Source organism: Paramisgurnus dabryanus, chromosome 7 (assembly GCF_030506205.2).
Source record: "Paramisgurnus dabryanus chromosome 7, PD_genome_1.1, whole genome shotgun sequence".
In the NCBI taxonomy this organism is placed as follows: domain Eukaryota; kingdom Metazoa; phylum Chordata; class Actinopteri; order Cypriniformes; family Cobitidae; genus Paramisgurnus; species Paramisgurnus dabryanus.
The window spans coordinates 9,017,725-9,040,319 of record NC_133343.1 but is presented as its reverse complement, the minus strand read 5'-3'; the positions used below and the strand labels follow the sequence as shown (position 1 = coordinate 9,040,319).

The window sequence follows — 22,595 nt, the reverse complement described above, 5'->3', positions numbered from 1 at the left end:
ATATTAACAATTATAAAGTTGACTATTATTCTTAGTTAATTGTAAATAGTTGTAGTATGTTTATGACTTCCCAATGTAATGCTCAGATAATTTAAGTAAACCAGGTTTGATGACGTATGCAGCCTGCATATGCGACCTCCGGAGGCTGCAGTCTTCGGATTGAGAAACGGCCAAAGTAAGAATTGGCGCATGTTTTACTAAACCATCATTTTATCATGATAAACATGTCTTATAATAAACAACCGTTATTATTATACACATTGTTAAAACCAGTTAAATTATATATTTTTAATTTTTATAAAATACACCCTTACAGTGATGACTATAACGCAATAAACTAGTGCTTCCTAAACTGCAGGGGGAATCAAAATGTTAAAATATGACATTATTTTTTTTCATTATCTTTTGATGTTTGAGAAACTCTTGGTTAAACCTGAATGACTAGCGTAATAACAAATAGCCTTATTGCGTATGGTGTGGTCAAGAGTTTATCACGCAAGTTAAATTGATAAACTGTAGTAAATACTGTAGTGTGCTTTAATATTCACTATAGTACGGTTAAAAACACTCGCATCTAATACAGTTTGCTTAGTTAAAATAAATATTCAACATTTCTTACGTGGGGCTTCTTGTGTGGTGCTGAATGGACCTCATTTGGCTCTGGTAACTGTCAGATCTTTACTTTCTGCTGTTTTAACGGAGAGAGGTGTGTCGCTTCTCGCGCGGGACTCTCGTCACCACTTGCACGCGCAGGCAGAGTGTAATCTGGCACGAGCCGCTCGGGACTCCGGGGAACGTGTATCGGCGCAACGGGGACGCGGGAACAGACGCTGAAGGATGAAGTGTCGAAGATGATAGATGAGCAAGCTCACTGCGTCGTCGCGGCTTGTTGTGAAGAGCAGGTCACAACGGAGGACTTTATCGGAGGACCCTGTGCATTTCTATAGCAATGTATTCATAAACTGTTATTTAAAAAACACGGTGCGATGGCGTCGTCTGCTCAGCCCGAGACGCGCAAGTTTACGCGCGGTCTGAGTAAACCCGGCACCGCGGCGGAGTTGCGCCAGAGCGTCTCTGAGGTCGTGCGCACTTCTGTCTTGATGGTGAGTGAGTGCATCTTTTTGCAAAAAGTTTTCCGGTAAAACTTTGCCCACTTTTATTGCCTTTCTGGTACGTTCATTGTAATTGCATTATGGCCTGTAATCAGTATTATGAGCTCAATTGTTGAAGGATTGCGTTAGCAAATGCACATATGCTGATACAAATGTATAGGCCTACATTAAATGCATTGACGTCGGTTTAGTTTTTAAACAAACTAACAGCAGAAATAACTGACATCTTATGTAGATGCATTGACTGATTAAACATCTTTACATAATACACAGTAAGAGGGCATCTTGTACTTTGATTATTGAATATTACTCAGACAGATTCGCTCATGCCACCTGTTGTGTGTACATCACTGGTTTGAGAGTAGAAATGGGGGGGGGATCTTTTAAATTGCTAAAAACTGCTAAAATGACTATAACAGCAGCAGTTAACTGTTATAATGTCACCTGCTTAACAGGAGAATTTGGGAACAGGACACTTGGGAACTGTCAGAACACTCTCATTATGATCACTGAAAATTCCTATCTGGAACTAGTAGGAAAGATCCTTGACCTGTCTCATTCCACCATAATTCAGTGGTTGCCTTACCAAAATAACTGAAAAACACATTTCAAGTTTGCCATCCCAATTATGTGCGAAATCGTCTCTCGTGCCAGGAACTCCATTTAATACGCATAGAATATGATTTCTCAAATGGGTATATGTCTGGTTGCTCTTGGATTTTTTTTCACTTGCACATATTGAAAACAACAAAATGTTAAGAATTTGAAGTACACTAGTCAACATTTGATGTGGATCAAAACCTTTCATAAAAGTTGTCTTAAAGGGACATTCCACTTCTTTTGAAAATATGCCCATTTTCCAGGTCCCCTAGAGTTAAACATTTGATTCTTACTGTTTTGAAATCTGTTCAGCTGATCTCCGGGTCTGGTGGTACCACTTTAAGCATAGCTTAGCACAATTTATTGAATCTGATTAGACCATTAGCATCGCGCTAAAAAATACCCAAAGAGTTTCAACATTTTTCCTATTTAAAACTTGACTCTTCTGTAGTTACACCGTGTACTAAGACAGACAGAAAATTAAAAAGCTTTGATTTTCTAGGCAGATATGGCTAGGAACTAGCCTGGTATAACCAGACTCTCGTACATTCATTTCATTTGTACAGAGAGTCTGGCCAGGCTCCATTGGAAAGCGTTACTTCCGTTAAGGAGGGTCCATTGTTGAAGTTTAAAACTATTGGATCTGCCCAGAGTCACTCAGGATCTGCCAAAGCCAATCGCTAACATGTGGTCGTGACGTATATCATGCACCGAAACCGTCTGGAAACAACAAGTCAGAATAATCAGACAAACAAAAGTTAGCAAACCTGGTTCTTGCTCCGGCTTTAACTTCTGTATATTCGGCAGTTTTGCAACAACGGACCGAATAGCTTTTCTCACGTCTTTCTCCGCTGCCATTACTGAACTACAACTCAAACTGACGCACGACCTCAACGTCATCGTTCTTAGCCACCCCCATCTGTTCGCTGATTGGTCCTGCAGATTTTTGCAGGAGAAAACGAAACTCTATAGAGCCATCCCAGACGTACTGCTGAAGCGAAATGAAAAATAAGCGGAAGCACGTAGGAGGGCGGAGCCAGGCTAGCTAGGAACTATACTCTCAAACAGGCGTACTGATATTACGCACTGCCCGCAAATAGTCCCCTTGGTTACTTTCAATGGCAGGGAACTATTTTCGGGCAGTGCGTAATATCACTACGCCTGCTGCAGCCATATTACATCGGCAAAGTCCTTGATTATTACACCAGAATGAGAGTATAGTTCCTAACCATATCTGCCTAGAAAATCGCAACTTTTAATTTTCTGTCAGTCTTAGTACACAGTAACTACAGAAGAGTCAAGTTTTAAATAGGAAAAATATCAAAACTCTTTGGTTATTTTTTTGCGCGATGCTAATGGTCTAATCAGATTCAATAGATTATGCTAAGCTATGCTGAAAGTGCTAGCGCCAGACCCAGAGATCAACTGAATGGATTTCAAAACGGTAAGAATCAAATGTTTAACTCTAGTTGAGTTGAAAAATGAGCATATAAAAAAAAAAGGGATGTCCCTTTAAAACCGATACCCAATACTTGTTTTTGTTTTAGGACAACCTTGATCAACTTCAAATGTTGACTAGTTATTATGAATAACTAAATTATCAAAAGTGCAGGTTCAATCCCAAGTACAAGCAACCATGGGAGTTATTGCATGAGGTTATAATCTTGATTGTTTCAATTGTGCCTATCCTGCAGCTGGTGTACTCTGCAGCTGAATGGGAATGGGAAGTCACTATGTTAAAGTGCTGTAAAATTTGATTCTGCAGTAAATAGATGCCCAGTGCAGTAACGTCCTACTACTGGAAAGCATTTTGGCAGGGGTTGACCCACAAGGCCCGATTTATTGAGCGCTGGATCAAACAAGGGTGTTTCGCGCTTCAGCTAGTATTAACGTGGTAACTCACGATTCAGGGATTAGATTTGAAGTTTGTCCGTGTGACATCAATTAGGTTTGGCTTTGTGAATTAGTGCTGTAAATTTTAATGACCTGCTTTCGTAATAAAAAAATGGAAATAAACAATACACATCCAAATATATGTATTTTCATATGAAAAAACATTTAAACTGTGTTATATGCATGGAAAATCTGTCCATAAGGCGAAATCCAAAAGGATTTGTCTCTTCTGATGTTCACAGGTCACTTGATCAAACAGATCTGCACAGTAGGGTCTGCAGCCGAATGGTCTAAATTGGGATTTTAAAGGGCACACTTTAACATACACACAGATGCATCATTATGATGACACTCACACAAACGCACACATGCTTACACACATGAGTGACAACAAACTACAAAAGCATCTGAGAACTTTGAGCTTTCACAAGCTCTCCCAACATCTGATCATTGATAGGTTGTGTGAATGCTTCTTATTTTTCCTGTATAAACTTGGTTAACAACACTGGTTGTTGTGACATTAGCTCTATGGGGAAGTGATTAGAGCCACGAATGTGTGTTTGGATCAATGTGAGTGTTACATTTCAATTAATGGCTATCCCTCACCCCCTCAATGGCTAACACACACACACAAATGTCAGTGACTATCTCATTAATGACATTTATGGATATGTGTCATCTGTGATGTAGCACATATCAAAGGCCCTGCCCAAGGTTTCTGTTACCGTCCCAGATGGATTGCTGGTGTCCTTGCTTGTGAACAGCATACGTTAGATAGAACTCTCACTATAACAGCTCAGATAACTAGAATTACTATAAGATGAAGCTTCATGTTTTGCATGTATTTATACTTGTATGTAGAAATAATATGGTAATAATAGTGTATAAAGGATGTGCATGCTATGTATTTCATGTTAAGCTGCTCCACACACGTGTGTGTGAACAGATGAGGCCGGTTGACTAGATATCTACTACCATTTATAATGGATGAGAGCAGCTTGGGTGTCTGATCTATTTTTAAACGGTCTTTGTCCTGTGGGCTTGTTAAAGGACACTGAGAAGCCTATGATCATGTGATCCACTCATTGCTGGGATGGTGTGAATACTGAGCGGAGAGTCGGGGAGCATTGGGAGTTTTGATGACGGCTGTGGTCAACTCCTTATGACATAACATTGAAATCACACAGGAATGCTCCTTTTAAAGTGGTACACTCAAAAAAATGAATTATTATCAACCTCAAGGTGGTTATATATATATTTAGATTATTATCCTTACGGCAGTTATGTATTGCACTGTAAAAATGTAAAAGTTTTATCAACTTAAAAAAATACTTCAAATTGGTAACGCCTAAAATCGGAAGTTTATTCAACTTAAATTTTCTTACTTAAAGGGTAAGTTTACCCCGAAATTAAATTTTTTATCCTAAATCACTTACCACTATGTCATTCTAAACAACAGTCCTTTCATCAGAACACATTTTTAGATATTTTGGAAAACCGAGAGGCTTGTGACTGTCCCATAGACTGCTATTTGATTTACAATTCTTTTCCCAAAAATATAATGAAAGACATTGCAAAAAGGTCCATGTTTCATTAGTAGTACAAAAATAATATTATGAACCGACAAGAACACTTTTGTTGTGTAAAGAAAACCAAACGAATGATTTTATTCAACAATTTGTTTTCCCTTTGGTCATTCAGTGCGTGTTCACGAGCAGACTATGGTGTCACCTTTTATGATAAAATTGTGAAAATTTAATGTAAAACATTAAAAAAATACTTTAACACCTAAAATGATTAAACATTTTTAACCTAAATTTTTCACTTAAAGTGAGAAAATTTAGGTTGAAAAAAATGTTTGATTTTATGTTGAAAAATCTTTGGTAGCACTTTACTTTAAAGTGTTCATAAGACTGACATGACCCCTTCATAATCATGAGATGACACGTGTCATGAACATGAAGGAGATTTCATGCTTGTTTAAGTCAACTGTTATTAAGTGTCATGTGAACGATTATGGTAGCCTGGTTAGCCAGACCTACATCAAGATGTAAGGTCTGGCAACTCTTCACACAAACGGCTCAATGCAAGGGGCGGGATATAAGGTTGTCCCTCAAAATGCCTCTGCGCGCAATAGGATAGCGCTATGACCAATCAGAGCAACGAAGAAGGTGACGTAGTTACCGTAACCAGTCGGCAAAACTCCAAACACATCTTTCTTGCTTAAAAAGGACTTCAGTAGGGTTTATTTGCTCTTCTCTCAAAGAAAAACATAAGTCTAAGTCCTCCAGAGTCGCGGCCAAAGCCGCTTCAAAAGATAGCTGTTCGCCAGCAGCAGCAGCCATTCTCTGTTTTCAAGTAGGAACCGTTGCAGCTCTGTCGTCATCATGTTAAGCCCGCCCCACAGACGCTACACACGATGTGATTGGCCTGACCAAATTTTGGTTTTTGGACCGGTTAAGTGTATTGTGAGTGCCTAGACTAAACCCTGGCAGCAAATATATTTTGCGGCCGCTAGGGTGCGTCTAGATTTCTAGGCTACGATTATGGCATTTTTTATGCAAAAATGACATTGTTTGAATTGTCTTTGTTATGGCAACTTGACATAAAGTAATACATCATAACTTGTCATAAATCTGTAAACATGACATAGCAGAATAATTATCAAACTAAGAATTTACTTATGAGTTTATAAAAATTTCATTAAACTGTCATTAAAAAGTCAATAAGTGTTAATACTATGTCAAATAAGTTTAAAAACCTTAACAAAATGCAACAGACATGTCAAAAGATTATACTTAACTTTATGTATGTGCACAATACATAAAAAAAACTGACAACTAACAGAACGTGTTCTTCCTCACACAGAGAATTCTGAAATTTTCTGACATAGAAGAAAAAACTAATAAAACATTTAATTCATTTAATTTAATGTATTTAACTTTGCAGCAGTATGGACCCAAAGCTGCATGGCTTAACCCATTATTGTACTGTTTTCGTTTAATTTGAGGTGAATCGGTCTCCAAATTCAATAAAATATAATTTTATCAATTTAAATTATCATTATTATTGAATAATTGATTTTATTTGTTAAACACATGGAGGAAACTTTTTAAAGAAAATTCATGATGTTGATATAAAACTATTTGACAGAGTATTAACACTTAATGACATTTTAATGAAAAGTTATATTTGAAGAGTTTGGTTCCAAAACGCAATAAATCCATTTTGACAAATTTCGGTAAAAACGTGTTTTCTATACCAACAAAGTGACAAGATGAAGACCACTATTTTCTGTTACAAACTTTCACATAGCATCTTTAGGTTATAAAAACATAAGAAATTCAAATCCATAACTTGATTTTCAAAGATTTATTATAAAAACTAATTATTTTTTCCACAAAATGCAATAAATCCATGACAGTTTTTTATTTCAAAATGCTATAAATCTATTAAATCAATGTATAAATGTGCATTCATCTTTACCATTTTATATTTATTTAGTTGACTAGTGGTATACAATGATTAAAAAATAAACATTAATGGCATTAACCAAAACACTTTGTTATATTAAGAACACATTGCTGCGGTTATATTTGACGTCGTCTCTTTACATTTTCACAGCGATCAGCTGTAAAATGTTTTGGTCCCGCTCGATTTTCGTTGACTTTGAGTAAAATAATGTAAAGTTTTCATAAGATCCTCTGGGGTCAATGTTTTAGCATGAGAAGCTTGATGCTGTCTGGAGAACAAGCAGCCGAGTGCCTCTCGCGGAAATTATTAGATGTTGATGGCTTACCTTTCTTTCCCGTCACAGAAAACCATCACAGGTTTAGCAATGCTATTAAAGTATTATTTTGTTTTGTTTGTTGATCACGAAGTACAAAGTAGATGAGGAAAATTAGGATTCCGCGTACTCAGCGCGCCGCCATGTTTGTTTACATTGCGTGAATGGTCCGCTTTAATATCAGGAATGGATTTATTGCGTCCTGTAAAAAAGGAGGAGTGGCGTTTGTCGCATTTTGGGAACAAAGGGAGAAAAGATGACAGAATATCACGGCAGGTATTGGATTTTGCGTAAAATTAATTATTTACTTTTAACTACTGACCTGATATAATACTGATTTTGGCAGTAACTCATTTTTTTCAAAAATGGCGTTTATTGCGTTTTGGAACCAAACTCTTCATTTGTACCACTGTGGTTGAGGTCAAGAAAAATATTCATGACAGAGTATTAACACTTAATGACATTGAGAATGACAAATTAAATTTGAATCACTGAAAGAAGTGGTCAGTTATGTTGTCTTGGTAATGTCAGGTTGTCATCATGACAAGTTATAATGTATTGGTTAATGTCAAGTTGTCATAAAATAGACATCTCAAATAATGTCATCTTTGCATTAAAAATGACATAATTGAACAAATGACACTTAATGACAGTCGTCATAAACATGCATAAAATCTCCTTTATCTTCACGTGTCATGTTATGAAGGTGTCATATCAGTCTTATGAACAACCCTTCAAGTGTTACAAAAATAATTTTTAGGCGTTACCAAATTACATTTTTTTTTTTACGTTTTTTCACCTTAAATTTGAACTTAGGTAAGAAAATTTAAGTTGGAAAAACTTCACATTTTAATTGAAATATTTTTTTAAGTTTAAGGTGTATCGGAGGATTTTCTCGAATTAAAAAAAAAAAGAACCACCTTGCAAAAATGCAATTGCGCAACACTCCTGATTGACAACTAGGAGGACCAATAGTCTTGATGATCCACCCGGAAAAAAATCCTCAGCAATACCTTTAATCCAACTTTTTACAGTGTGTGATAAATATTTAGTTTACCTCTATTCTGCATCTATTTTACTTTTTGAATGTGAATTAGAGTTCCTGGCGGCTTTACGCTTCTGGTGTTTGTTAAATGTTTGGCATGATGATCTGTTCAGACCCATGCTGATAAATTGCTTCACTACCTCTAGGCTGCTTGCTCATGTTTTTACGGGATGGCCATGCTGTGTGTAATCACGTTATTTTGGGAAAACAATTGTGTAAGACTGAAATGATGTCCCAGTTTGTGTTATTCCATAGAAAATTTAGTTTTATCGTTTATGTTGGATAACTGTCAGTGTGTGTTTCAGTGTCCCTGTTTGCTCCTCTGTGCTCCTAATTTAATTAACATAGGAACCAGGCTACAGCAAACATTAAAGTGCAGCCCTGTCTCTGTGTTATTGCATCCTGCTACTGATGTAAACAGCAAGCCAAGCTTTGGCCTGCAGTGATATTGATGCCATTTGCCTTGGCAGCAAAAATAGGCTGTCTGGGTACACCGCACAGTATATAAAATGCATTTATTGGGCGAATTAATAGTGCATTGTTTCTTAAACTTGCCGCATAGTTTCAAATCATAACTTATATTAACTCGTAACGCCTTGAGGAACGCTTGAGGATTGTTTCCATGGCAGAGGAACCATAATTTTACAGATGCAACCAATTACATCATTAACAACTCAAGACGAAAGCTCTGGAAAATGTCACATCAGCGAATAAATTCTCCCTTTTTGCGTCAAGAGATTCTAACAGAGATCTTAAACCTTGAAGATATAGTTCGTCCAAAAATGAAAATTCTGTCATCATTTACACCGACTTTCTTCCATGAAACAAAACCGGTGATCGTTTTAACAAATATTTCAGTCATTCTTTTCCATTTACGCACTTGGCAAAAGTGCCTTAGAGTGCATTTAATATTTCATCAGCATGCGTGTTCTCTGGGGATCGAACCCATGACCTTTCTGTGACGCAATGCTTTGCCAGCACTTTTAATGAACATAAATGAGAACTGGATCTGTCCAGCTCTTAAACAAAAAGCAATATTGTAAAAACATATTGTAAAAGTATCCCGAAAATTGGCCAGACAACCAATGTGCACTTTATTATAAGTTTAAATGATGACAGAATTTAAACTTGAGGTGAAATAAAGGAGACGTTTCCATTTCAGAGAGACTCACGGATTCACACGCAACACACCGCTGGAAAATCAATCAAGGCCTTTTTTTATTATGGAAATTTGTCTAACATCCACATTGAAAGTGAGGGAATGAAACGACTATAGTTAAAGATTCTCAACTTTTAGCTACTGTGCTAATATCTTCGGTTGCAAATATTACATATTACTTATGAATATTGGGGTCAAATATTCACATATCTGATTCAACAGTCTTCTGTAAGTCCTGGTACTGTGGTTAAACTGTGGTACAGTAATGGTATCGTATAGTAATACTATGTAACTTTAATAAATGCGATGGTATTTAAATATATATATAGCACCACGTATGGTTCGACATAGCACAATATGGTGCTTCACAGTTTCTATATAGAAACTTATGATTACGAGTCAGTGAACCAAGTAATGTTACTATTTCAAATCCTGACATGAAGTTTGCCTCCTCCAGTTTTGACACTGAGCAAACCAAAACATTCAGGGAAAACTTATCATTATGTCCCATAATTCTAGCCCATGTCACTGGTCGAGGTGATAAAAGGCAACATAGTTTATTATTTGAATTTTTTTCATACTTTAGTGAGTTCTTCAGCCAACTCTTTGAGGGACTAAAAGGCTTTGCTATATACGCAAACTCTGAATAAGAAGACTGAATGAGAAAGCAGGCAGTTGAGAAAGAGATTTCATCTAATACCTTGTGAGCTCCTTTGAAGCTGACCAGAAGTCCTGTGTCTCTGGTTTGTATAGAGACACACTAAATGCATTACTGTCTGTATTTAAATTCCACACTTTTGACTTTCTGAGAAGAACATTTACCAAATCTGCCACCCTGTCTGCAAATTTTCCTTTTCATTTGAGCTATTTGTGTATATATTTTCAAAAGCTTAGGTTGTGTGACCAAACGTACTTGGGGATAGTTCACCCAAAAATTAAAATTATGTCATTTACTTACCCTCAAGTTGTTTTAAACCTGTGCAGATGTTTTTGTTCTGTTGAACACGAAGGAATATATTTAAAAAAAATGTTTTTAACAAAGCTGATCTGGGGCACCATTGACTTTTATGGTAGGTAAAAACAATACTATGAAAGTAAATGGTGCCCCCGATTTGTTTGGCTACTTCATAATTTGCATTCCATCGTGCAATCCCAGATGTATATGACATCATTTTAACAAAAATGAATAATTTTATTTTAAAATGCATTCATGTCATCTTCTTTAAACGGGCCATGTCGCAAGACTTTTTTAAGATGTCAAATAAATTGTTGGTGTCCCCAGAGTACACATGTGAAGTTTTATCTCAAAAAACCATATAATTTATTATAATATGTTAAAAATGTAGCGTTTTGGGTGTGTCCTTTAAAATGCAAATGAGCTGATGAAATTCAAACACTGATCGCAATGATGGTGGTTTGTTGTAATTGAAACTCAGTTGTGCTGTGAATTATTTTCTCTCTCTCTCTTTCTTTCTGCACTAAATTGCTGTGCCATGGTTGGATAGTGCAGATTTAGGGGCGCTAAATTATCTCTTCTAATAAGATCTCCTTATGACATCATAAGGAGAGCCAAATTTCAATTACCTAATTTTTCACATGCTTGCAGAAAATGGTTTACCAAAATTAAGTTATTGGGTTGATCTTTTTCACATTTTCTAGGTTGATAGAAGCACTGGGCAGCCAATTATAGCACCTAAACATGGAAAAAGTCAGATTTTCATGCCATGGCCCCTTTTAAAAGCAACTACGGGCCGATTTATGATTTTACATTCCCTTTAGTGTGTAGAGGGGGTCGCACACCGGACGCACAGATCAGCGCCGCGTCTAGGACAACTCGGAGGTATCGTACACCGGAAGTGCACATAAATGCGCAACCTTAGTCAGATAGCGTCTACTTCAAAATGCAAAATATACGTTAGCAGCCAATGTAAATTGTTAATGATTTGGGACAAATATGATGTTATTTAATGTTAAACTATGTGAGTGGCACTCTGTGGCGCAAAAGGTATTTGAGCAACTTCTTGAGTCGTAGCTGGAAACCGTGGACAGGCGCCACCTGTCGGCACCGGTGTGCGTATACTCATAGAAAACAATGTGTTCGATTTTTTTAGAATGGCCCAGCGCTGAGCTGCGCGTCCGGTGTGCGACCCCCTTAACTCCTGTTAAATTTCAAACATGGTAAGGAGCGTCACATTTCCGTCTGACGTCAGAGGTATTTTAGGCCACTCACAATGTTTAGATTAGCTGGCCAATCAGAGACACAGGGCTTTTCAGATCGATGAGTTTTGTACAAAATCAATGAGTTTGGGGAAAGCAGTATATCTGAAGCTACAAAAATGTACGGAAAATAATGTGTTTTTTTACCGTAAACCACACAAACACATTGTATTATACCAAATACACAAAATAACATTGTTTATTAGCAATAAAATAGGTTCACTTATATGGGAGTCAACATTGGCAAAGCTCCAAAAAGCACACACCTGTACGTCCATCATTAGAGAAATCTAAATGACTCCAGTGGGTTAATATACGTCTTTTGAAGCGAAATGATATGTTTGTTAAAGACAATGATTAATATTTTGAGCTTATTTTGTGATCGATACATCCTGTACCCATGACAGAATAGAGATCAGCACAGTTCACATATGGCGTCACTTCGATAACGTCTTCTTGTCTAATATTAGTATTAATAATATTAAAATTTGTATGTTTCTTGGATTTGTGTGGCTAAATTTTCATATAACATCTGAGCAGAGAGCATGCTATGTTTTAGGTACACTGTAAAAAACATATTGTGAAATTCACAGTAATTAACTGGCAGCAATTGACAAGTAACTTACTTTAGAAAAAGCACAGTAAGTTACTTGTCAATTGCTGCCAGTTAACTACTGTGTTTTTTTTCTATAGTAAGTTACTTGTCAATTGCTGCCAGTTAAATACTGTGATTTTTTCGTACAGTAAGTTACTTGTCAATGGCTGCCAGTTAACTACTGTGATTTTGCCGTACTGTAAGTTACTTGTCAATTGCTGCCAGTTAACTACTGTGATTTTTTTTCTATAGTAAGTTACTTGTCAATTGCTGCCAGTTAACTACTGTGATTTTTCCGTACTGTAAGTTACTTGTCAATGGCTGCCAGTTAACTACTGTGATTTTTCCGTACAGTAAGTTACTTGTCAATGGCTGCCAGTTAACTACTGTGATTTCTTTTCTACAGTAAATTACTATTGTCAATGGCTGCCAGGTAACTACTGTGATTTTTTTCCACAGTAATTTACTGGCAGTCATTGACAAGTAACTAAGCAGAGATTATATATTTTTAATATATAGTTCATTGTGGTTTTCCCTACAGCATTTGATTGGTTAGTTATTTTCTGTAAACATTCATCAATGTTAAAATAAAGTTGTAACGGCCAGCCTTAAAGGTTGAGTTACAATTATTTAAAAACTCGAGACTGTTAAACAAAGGAAATACAAAAAAAAATCTAAAACAATATAAAAGTCCAAGCGTGTTAAAAGTCCAAATGTGCAAAGTTTCCACTGTGTATATAAAATCCAAGAAAGTGATATCCAAAGTCCATAAAACATAACTGGACAGGTAATCCCAAATACACAAACTCCACACACCAGCAACCGCTTGTTTTAGCTATAGCGTCAGCTAACCATGTGCTCCTGCTCCTTCCTTTTATACAAAGTTCCATGTCATGTGACCCCTCACATGACAGGCAGACGAGGCAAAATAAAAGACATACACACATAAAATAGCAAAAGGATAAAATGGCTAAGAAAACATGTAAAACTAATTTAAACTCAAATATACATAAGTCACAATATAATGAGTGGTAAAACATGTATCTTGTGTGATCATGTCACAACGTTAATGATCTAATTTAAATATGCTAAATTACAAAACAATACAATAAGTTTTCTGATTTGAGGGAAAATGCTACTGTTTCACAGATATGTACTAAATTAAAAAATTTTTTTACAGTGAAATACATTCAATAAATGCATGCTAACATTTGTAAAATAACATTTTAATTTGGATGAAAAAGTATGAATTCCCAAGAAATATATCTTAAAACATCTTAAACTTTTGTTACAATCTAAAAATAACTAAATATAATTCAGATTTGTAGATATACAGGACAATCTGTAAATTAAACAAAATCATTAATTATAAATCAAAAGTACACTACAAGTAAACTGTAAGTTTCCTCCAATTCTTATTAAACACAATATTACTGTGAGGTATAATAACTGAAATGCAAAACAAATTTATGTCTACAATATTTTCACCCCAAAATAAATAGTTCTAGTGCACAACACAACCATTGATTCTAAAAATGATTCTAAATTCAGAATCCTAATTTTACAGTGTATAAGTAACATTAAAACATGCCCAAAAAGGTCAGTGAAACCATACCACAACAGACAATGTTAAGAGATTGAAAAGCTTTATTTACAGGGCTTATGTGTTTTTATGTCTCACCAGCATATGGCAAAGATGATTTCAGTGTAATACTGTTTAAAGTATCTATTAGCCTACCATGTGTATGTTCTCTAAAATTAGATATTTAAGATTGTTTTCCATAAATTAAGGACATAAACACTTATGTTAAGTTCGTACAAGAAAAATATTTTCTTACATAATATCGCCAACAACACTCTTAGGTGGCTAAACAGATCCTATCTAAGCCATCATCTGTGTCCATATTCCAGTTTATTGTTAAAACAAGCTTTTGGCAGGCAGATAAAAAAAAAAACAGCTACAATCAACACTATTAAAACCGTACTTGTGTGTGGCACTTAAACTGACATACTGGGTGCATCCCAATTCAGGGGCTGTGGCCTTCCAAGGCCGTATCTGAAGGCAAATGACATCACCGGGCTGTCACAATTCGAAGGCTCCTTCATATAAATCTTACTGTGGCCTTTTCCCCACTGAAACCGAGTTAGGGCTGTAACGCTATATAGCTTGTCCCATTAAAAAGACCTGCCTGATTATGCATCGCGGCATCGCAATTCAGTGTTTCATGCGCAGCTTGTGTGTGTACTATGGCGTTGTGGTCAGTAAGAAGTCCTTATCAATCTAACATCATTATGAGTCGGAGTCGTTCATAACGTGCATTTTAAAAAGCAACGCTCGCTAAACAAAATCATTCAAAATATTCTTTATTATCATGAAAATACCTGAAACTATTTGAAGAACAGCAATATAAATATTCCTGTAGACATTTCCTGGAACAGCGTTTGCAATGCTAGCCTACTTATTCTGTGGCACAAATGGAGTTTCTGCACGAGAGCGCCCCCTGGCTTTTGGATGTGGCGGCATTTCACCGTAATTCATGCAAATTCATTAATTGAGAAAACGAGCATTTGCACGATAAATCGTTACAGCCCTACCGAGGATCCATAGATGTATCCTTCACAGCCTTGGCTATCCCAAAATTCAATATGAAGTCTGGGTATTTTGTTGTGTGTTGCGTTTTGCTTTTGTATATTTCTAAGGTTGGTGAATTTTACATACTGTTGGATAGTTTAATCTGCATCAATGTGTTATATTTTCTAAAGTAAAATAAAAAAATCTGCCACCATATTTATTTTTAAAAGTCTGATCTCAGCTTTTGTGTCCCAGTGACAAGCGTAGTGGGCGGGAAAAGCAAGTGATGCCCCCGTAGGCTAGACCGTCTCATTTAATTTCACTTCGTGGCGTTTAGAGGCTGCTGCCTTCAAATATTGAGCCTTGCCTTCAAAGTCCGCGGCCTTAAAAGGATCCAGACCCTGAATTGGGATGCACCCTTAGTTTGTTCAAACTAAACCAGTGCTCACACAGCAGTCATTGGCCAGTTTACTGAATGACAGTCATATTAACCAATTATACTCAAAGCAACATGACGAGTCAGCCAATACAATTTGGTAACACTTTTTTTCGATAGTCCACTTTAGACATTTTACTAATTATAAGTAACTTTGCAACTACTTATTCTACCAATCTTTACAGTATTAGTAGACTGTCTGCTTAATATCTATTCACACTTTATTGTGATGATCCCTCAACAGACATTCAACTGACTATAAGTATCTTTGCAGGTGCATGTCAACTTATTCCACTTACCCCAACCTCTTCCCTAACCCTAACAGTCTACTAATACTCATAGTTGAAAAGTTATTTATAGTTGTATAAGTATTAAGTGTAACCTACAATTTATTTCAGTGTGGTAGCATATTAAATGGAATGTTGTGTGTACCATGTTGTAGACAAAACAATAATCATAGTGACTTTCTCCTTTAAAGAAATAGAAAATAAATCTAATTTGTCATTACTAGCATAATACTTAAAATAATACAAAATCAAATATACTTTAAAATGTTTTCCCAACAAAGATTATTGAAGAAATAATTTTCTTCAATTTATTTTGTGTATCCTGAATAAGATTAGACATCAGCATGTTGCTAACAAAATTGTTGTTGACTGGGCTTAAATACATTTATGAGTTTGCAGAATGTAAAATGTTCTGTAACACATCATGAAGTTTGATTTCTCAGAGTTTTTTTAAAATAAAAGTCAATCGGGTTTAAATGTCAGGAGTTCCTGTCAGGATGAAAGTAACACTTGTTACTCTTCTCCCACTGCCAATACTGTTGCATTATGTTGAAAATGTATATTTTATGTATATTGCGTATATTGTGTTCAAACTGTTAAATTTTTTATTTATTTTTTTCAACAATTCAAGTTTGTACTGTCAGGTTGCTTTAGAAACATTTGATGAAACCAAAATTTTACCGAAAATACATATAAACAAGATCATAGTCATGTTTATTTACTAAAAACAAGTGTAACACAAAAATCTATCTTGTTCTGTTCTGTTACTTTTGAGCCACCTGTGTGTTACTTTCGTCCCTGCTGACAGAGTCTAAGGCCATTTTGTTTCCAAAATTTCACCTGGAATTCATAGTCCACACTTGAGTTACTGATCACAGCAAAAATATATCTGTTTAAAACTTTATCTTTTAAAATTAAGTTTTTCTGAAAAATGGTACTTACACCCCTGCTCCCCCCTACTGTGAGTCTCTACAGTACAATGTTGGTTACTGTGAATATCTGCAGGATATTTTATTCACTGTGACTTTCTACAGCACATACCTTTTTACTGTGATTTTTACAGTTTTAAAACACTACTGTGATTTCACACTGAATGCACTGTAATCCACTGTGAACTTTATTACAGTTATTTGCTGTGCATGAACACAGTTAATTACTGTAGATTTCACAAGCATTTTTTACAGTGTAATGTTTAAACTCTGAAATGTACTGATAGCGAGATCAAAGGGCAATTCACTAGCTTCAAAATGTAGTTTTATTCCTCTGGGGTCGAGTGTATTGAGGTCTCTGGCCTTTACTGTGTTATATGCACACAATTGTTGTGCATTTACAGAAGTGCAGTGTCAGACTCAGCCGGCATAATAGGGAACTGCATGTTCTATGCCAGCACAGTCATTAAAGCAGCCCTCGATTTAATACTCTTTAACTACTAAGTCAATGGTTTCCCATAATGCGCTCTGTACTATGCAATGCTATAGTAACGGGAAAATGTCTATCCCTAGCCTCTTTGAGAGTGTTGTATGGTGAACATAAACTCAATGCTTACCATAATTACTTGAATGCATGTTTGTTGTCTCTGATTTGATGTTTGCGTTTGTATTTGTAATAAAAATGGAATAACTTTCATCGCCTCTAAAGGAAATTTTAGTTTTTAAACCATTCTCCTTTTCCACCTGACTTCCACTTTTCACAATTCAGCTTTTCACAGTTTGTTACAGCAATGTATAGAAAAAAATATTGTATGCATTGATCCAAAATTTGGTGGTGTTTTAATAGAAAAGTAATGTAAAATAGCAATTCCCGTATGAATTCTTTAGTATAATAAAGTTGATGTCTTACAGTACATACAGTATACAGTATATGAACCCTGCTGCTCTAATGTGTCGTTCTGCTTCAGTGCTTGCCTGTTATGAAAAGGATTTCCTATGATTAAAGGAGGGGATTATCTCTCAAACTGGCGCCCTATATTTCTACAGTAAGATTACAGTTAAACCAGCCAGTGGGTCACTGACTGACTGGCTGATCCTCTCTTTCTTTATCTCTCTGTTCAATTATCCTTATTAATTTATCTTTTAATCCACATTTTACCTTATCTTATGTCAGTATAAATATAAAGTTATACTGTACATATAAAACGGTTTGATTCATAATCACTCTTTTGCCCGAAATGTTAACCTTGCTTTGCATTGTTCCTATAAGCATTAGCCAGTGCTTCTCCTCTTTTCCATCTATTGGGTTGTATCTGAGGAGAAAGGAGGAAAAATACTGTATTGAGGTCAAAAAAAAAAGAGTTGAGGAGACCACATAAATAAGGGTAATGTCTAAGCTTTTGGTTTATGTATTGAGATTTGGCAAAACCAGAATGTTTAGTGTAGTTTCTCAATGCTGTGCCTGAATATGCATGACATGGTGGATATGTTTGGAAATGTATTTATACTGCAAAGCTGAATACCTGCATTATAAATTACTAACTTAAAGGAATAGTCCATTTTCTTTAAAAAAAATGCAGATAATTTACTCACCACCATGTCACCCAAAATGTTGATGTCTTTCTTTGTTCAGTCGAGAAGAAATTATGTTTTTTAAGGAAAACATTGCAGGATTTTTTTCATTTTAATGGACTTTAATGGACCCCAACACTTAATACTTAACTCAACACTTAACAGGTTTTTTCAACGGAGTTTCAAAGGACTATAAACGATCCCAAACGAAGCATAAGGGTCTTATCTGGCGAAACGATTGTCATTTTTGACAAGAAAAATAAAAAATATGCACTTTTAAACCGCAACTTCTCGTCTAGGTCCGGTCCTGTGATGCGCCAGCGTGACCTCACGCAATACGTCATGACGTCAAGAGGTCACAGAGAACGAACACGAAACTACGCCCCAGTGTTTACAAATGTGGAGAAAGAGGACCGTTCCGATGTTGTTGTATGTGGACTGATACTAATTTATATCTTTGTGTCAGTTTATTGTTTAAAATGGTCCGCAAACACTTATGCCTCGTTTGGGATCGTTTATAGTCCCTTGAAACTCCGTTGAAAAATACTTAACTAAGTGTTGAGTTAAGTATTAAGTGTTGGGCTCTATTCAGGGTTTCCCGCAGCACTTTTCAGTTCGGACGGCCCACCTAAGCTGGGATACCCTACCACCTTAACTAGGCTGTCAAAAAAAAAAAATGGCTGAAATGAGAGAAAGACATGGTCCGTCACTGTCTGAAGGATAACTAGCCTGTTGATAAAACATTTAATTCATTAATAATCTAGTATGTGTTCATTTTCTGTCATAGTTTCTTCAAAATTGAGTTTTATTTGAGTGTTTTAAATAAAATGTTTTCATCATGACGCATACACCCCGCCCCTTTGATTGCCACGTCCCCGGCCCGCCCACCTGCACAACCCTACCACCTTAACTAACACATTTTCTGCGGGAAACCCTGCTATTAAAGTCCATTAAAATGAGAAAAATCCTCAATTCCTCAAAAAACATAATTTCTTCTCGATTGAACAAAGAAAGACATCAACGTTTTGGATGACATGGTGGTGGTGAGTAAATAATCTGGATTTTTTTTAAGAAAATGGACTGATCCTTTAATCATCGTCGTCCCGTGTGAGACATAATGCCGTATACTTTGATAATAGTCAAAAAGTAAGTTATTAAATTCAATACATTCAATGAAACTAGATCTGAACACAGGTGTATAGTAATTGCCAGTTATCTGTGTGTGTTTATTTCAGTGCATTCTTCGCTATCAAAGTTTGAATCGATTTTAGTCATTTTATCGAGAATAAGAAGAGAAGTACTCTGATTGGTGTTTGCATTTGCATATGTGAGAGAACAGACAGCACTTTTCCATCAATAATTCATGGCTGACTGAAGTGATGCTCTCAGCTTGGATTTTCTGCTGTACTTTGGATTAAAAATAAAATAATACACTGTAAAAAATGTCTGTAGAAATTACAGTATTAATGGGTATTACTGGCAACTAGCTGCCAGTAATTTACTGTAGATTATTAATTTATGTTATTTACTGGCAACAGTTTGTTCAAAGTTAAAGGAACATGAAACATTTTCAGTCTTTATCTTCTACAGTAAGTTACTGGCAACCATCTGCATAATTACAGCACATTTTTACAGTGTTATCACATGTATCGCTGTAATGTTGTACTACATCCCCACAGATTTTGACTTGTGATCAGGGACAATAATTCTGGCCAAGAATTTGACTACACCCAGGCCACATTCGCTACTGCCGTCATCATGTTCATGTAATTCACTGACTGGATTTGCTAATCTTATAGGTTAATATTATTAGTTGATATACAGTAACAGGTAGATTACCAGACGAATTATACATTCGGCCACTGTGTTCATCTGACTGGGAACAAATTTGGGTATAAAATATAGAAAAGGGAAATTACCAACACGTGATCTATCTTAATACTGAGTTTTCAAGAGTATATCTATACTGTAGGTGAACCCTCAAAAGCTTCCTAGGAATACACAATGTATACCACCATAAACTGTGTATGTATACCACGACAACACAGTTGCCGTACACTTTCAAAAAGTATGATACACAGTTCAAATGTTGAAATATTTATATTTTAAATTATACATATTTAATAATCTATACTTTACATTTTTTACAAGGTGAAATTACTGTAAAATAAATAATATTTTAAAAACAAAATATTTTAATTGATTGACAGCTCTAGTTGTTAGCAAGCATAAACAATTCACTGTAAAACCTAAAAGTTAACTCAACTCAAACCATTTAAGTAAACCGGTTGCATTAGTTTTAAAACACATAAGTACTGTGAACTTAAACAAATTGAGTCATATGCAGTTATGTTTTTGGGCCGTTTTTTGCCTTTATTAGACAGATAGTATGGTTGAAGAGGACAGGAAAGTATAGGTGAGAGAGGTTTACGGGATCGGCAGAGGACCTCGAGCAGGGATTCGAACTCGGGTCGCCGAAAGTGTGTCTGCACCATATGTCGGAGCACTTGCCCACTACACCATCGGCTCCGACCAATGCAGTTATGCCCTTATTTAAGTTTTAAGTTCACACTACTTAAATATAAGTGCATAATTGCACATGACTCAAGTTCACAGTACTTACATTTTTTTGTTTTAAAACTTAAATGTTCTAATGCAACCGGTTTACTTAATTGGTTGAGTTAAGTTAACTGTTAGGTTTTACAGTGTTGGTATTATTTAGCATGAACATAGATTAATAAATGCTGCATGTTCATGTTAGCTATTAATGCATTTACTGATATTAACAAATACAACCTTATTGTAAAATATTACTGAACTTTAAATATTGCAGTCTTGCTTTTTTCACTATTTCGACCATGGACCATCTCAGATACTTTTTTAAAGTACTAAAAGTTACCCAGGATTGGAGGATTAGAAACATATTTCTGTGTCATTTGAGGTTTATTGCATGTAATTGGTTTATAAGCAATGCAATATATCATAGAAATGAAATGTGTCCCAGCCGAGAGGACAATAGAGCCACAAGACTTTTAAACATAAGTTTGCATATTTAAATGAAATTCTCTTATTTTTTCTTCATGGACAGTAATGACTTAAGTATTTACTAGATTTTAATGTAGTAAATACTTTAGTTTTACTCTGTTTCATGTCACAAAAATAAAGGAGTCATTAATACAAATCTGAACTGGAAAACAGTATTGTTTTCTGAAAGGGTCTGGTCAGTGCCTGAGGACCCGCATGAGGAACAATACTAACACTGTCCTGTGTTCTGTGTAGCACCCGGTGGGGTTAGCGTTGGCATGTGTGAGCGTAGCCGTAGTCTGTGGTCACTAAACTGGAGCCAAATTTTAGCTGTGTGAGGAACTCACCCCGTCCTTACGTAACCTCTCCCCCGTGCAGGGCTGTGATGTACAACTCCTCTGCTTTACCACAATGGACATTAAAGGGATAGTTCACCCCCAAATTACCCTAATTCTGTAAATAAGATGAAATAACCCTGTTATAATCATGGTTTGATTTTTTTAGAGTAATTTTTTAAGCATTTGTCATAATGCATAGTTTGGAGAAAACTGTAAATGCTTGGAAGCAGTTTGTTTTGTGCCTGTAGATGGCAGAAGAACACAGGAAGGTTTGTTGACCATCCAAAACTTAATGGATTTGAGCTAATAGTTTGCTGATGTTTCAGCTTTCGTGATGTACTTTAAGTACCTTTAATCATTAATGTACTTTTAACATCGTTTTCTTTCCTCTTTTTTTTCTTTCTATCTATCCCTAAAACATTTTTTATTGTATTTTCTCTATTATGAAACACCTGCTGTGAAATGATTCCACTTGTGAGCGCATTCTCACATTTAATCCAGCAACAATTATTTCCATATGCGTATACACTGTATGGATTTGTTTGGACGGATGTTGCCTTGTTGTGCGCGCTTGTAAATTAACGTCTTTCAGACTCATTTACAGTATTGCATTATCTCCATGGCAACCACATGCATTACATCAGTTTTGGACTGAGCCACCTGGATTATCAGAGGCCTCTGACGTCTGTATCCACACGACCAGATACAGAGTCATACCAAAACAATATGCTCAAAACTCGACCCCAAAGTGCTCCAAGAAACAAATGTTAATTCAAGGAACCAACCGGAATGACTTGAAAGATGCGAACCTTACACTATAATTATTAGAGTTTAAAACAACATGTTTTTAAAAAAGTGTTCAAAACATCAAACAGAACTTCCTTTTATACTGTATTTCAATTCACAAGGTTTGTTTTTGTCACTTTCCCTATTTAAAGGGATAGTTTGGCCAAAAATGATATTAAACCCATGATTTACTCACCCCCAAGCTGTCCGAGTTGCATATGTCCATCGTTTTTCAGACAAACA

General features: G+C 35.8%; 1 protein-coding gene across 2 annotated transcripts in view; it reads left to right on the top strand.

The window, feature by feature from the left end:
• The first annotated feature begins 609 nt into the window (after positions 1 to 609).
• Positions 610 to 22,595, top strand: part of dock9b (dedicator of cytokinesis 9b) — a 94,944-nt gene continuing 72,958 nt past the window's right edge. The window contains exon 1 of one of the 2 annotated variants that reach the window (XM_065240176.2): positions 610 to 1,103. In XM_065240176.2, the coding sequence (XP_065096248.1) occupies positions 987 to 1,103 (117 nt within the window). In that variant the 5' untranslated portion in view covers positions 610 to 986. The remainder of the gene's footprint in view (positions 1,104 to 22,595) is intronic. The other variant, XM_065240174.2, reaches the window with a different exon arrangement.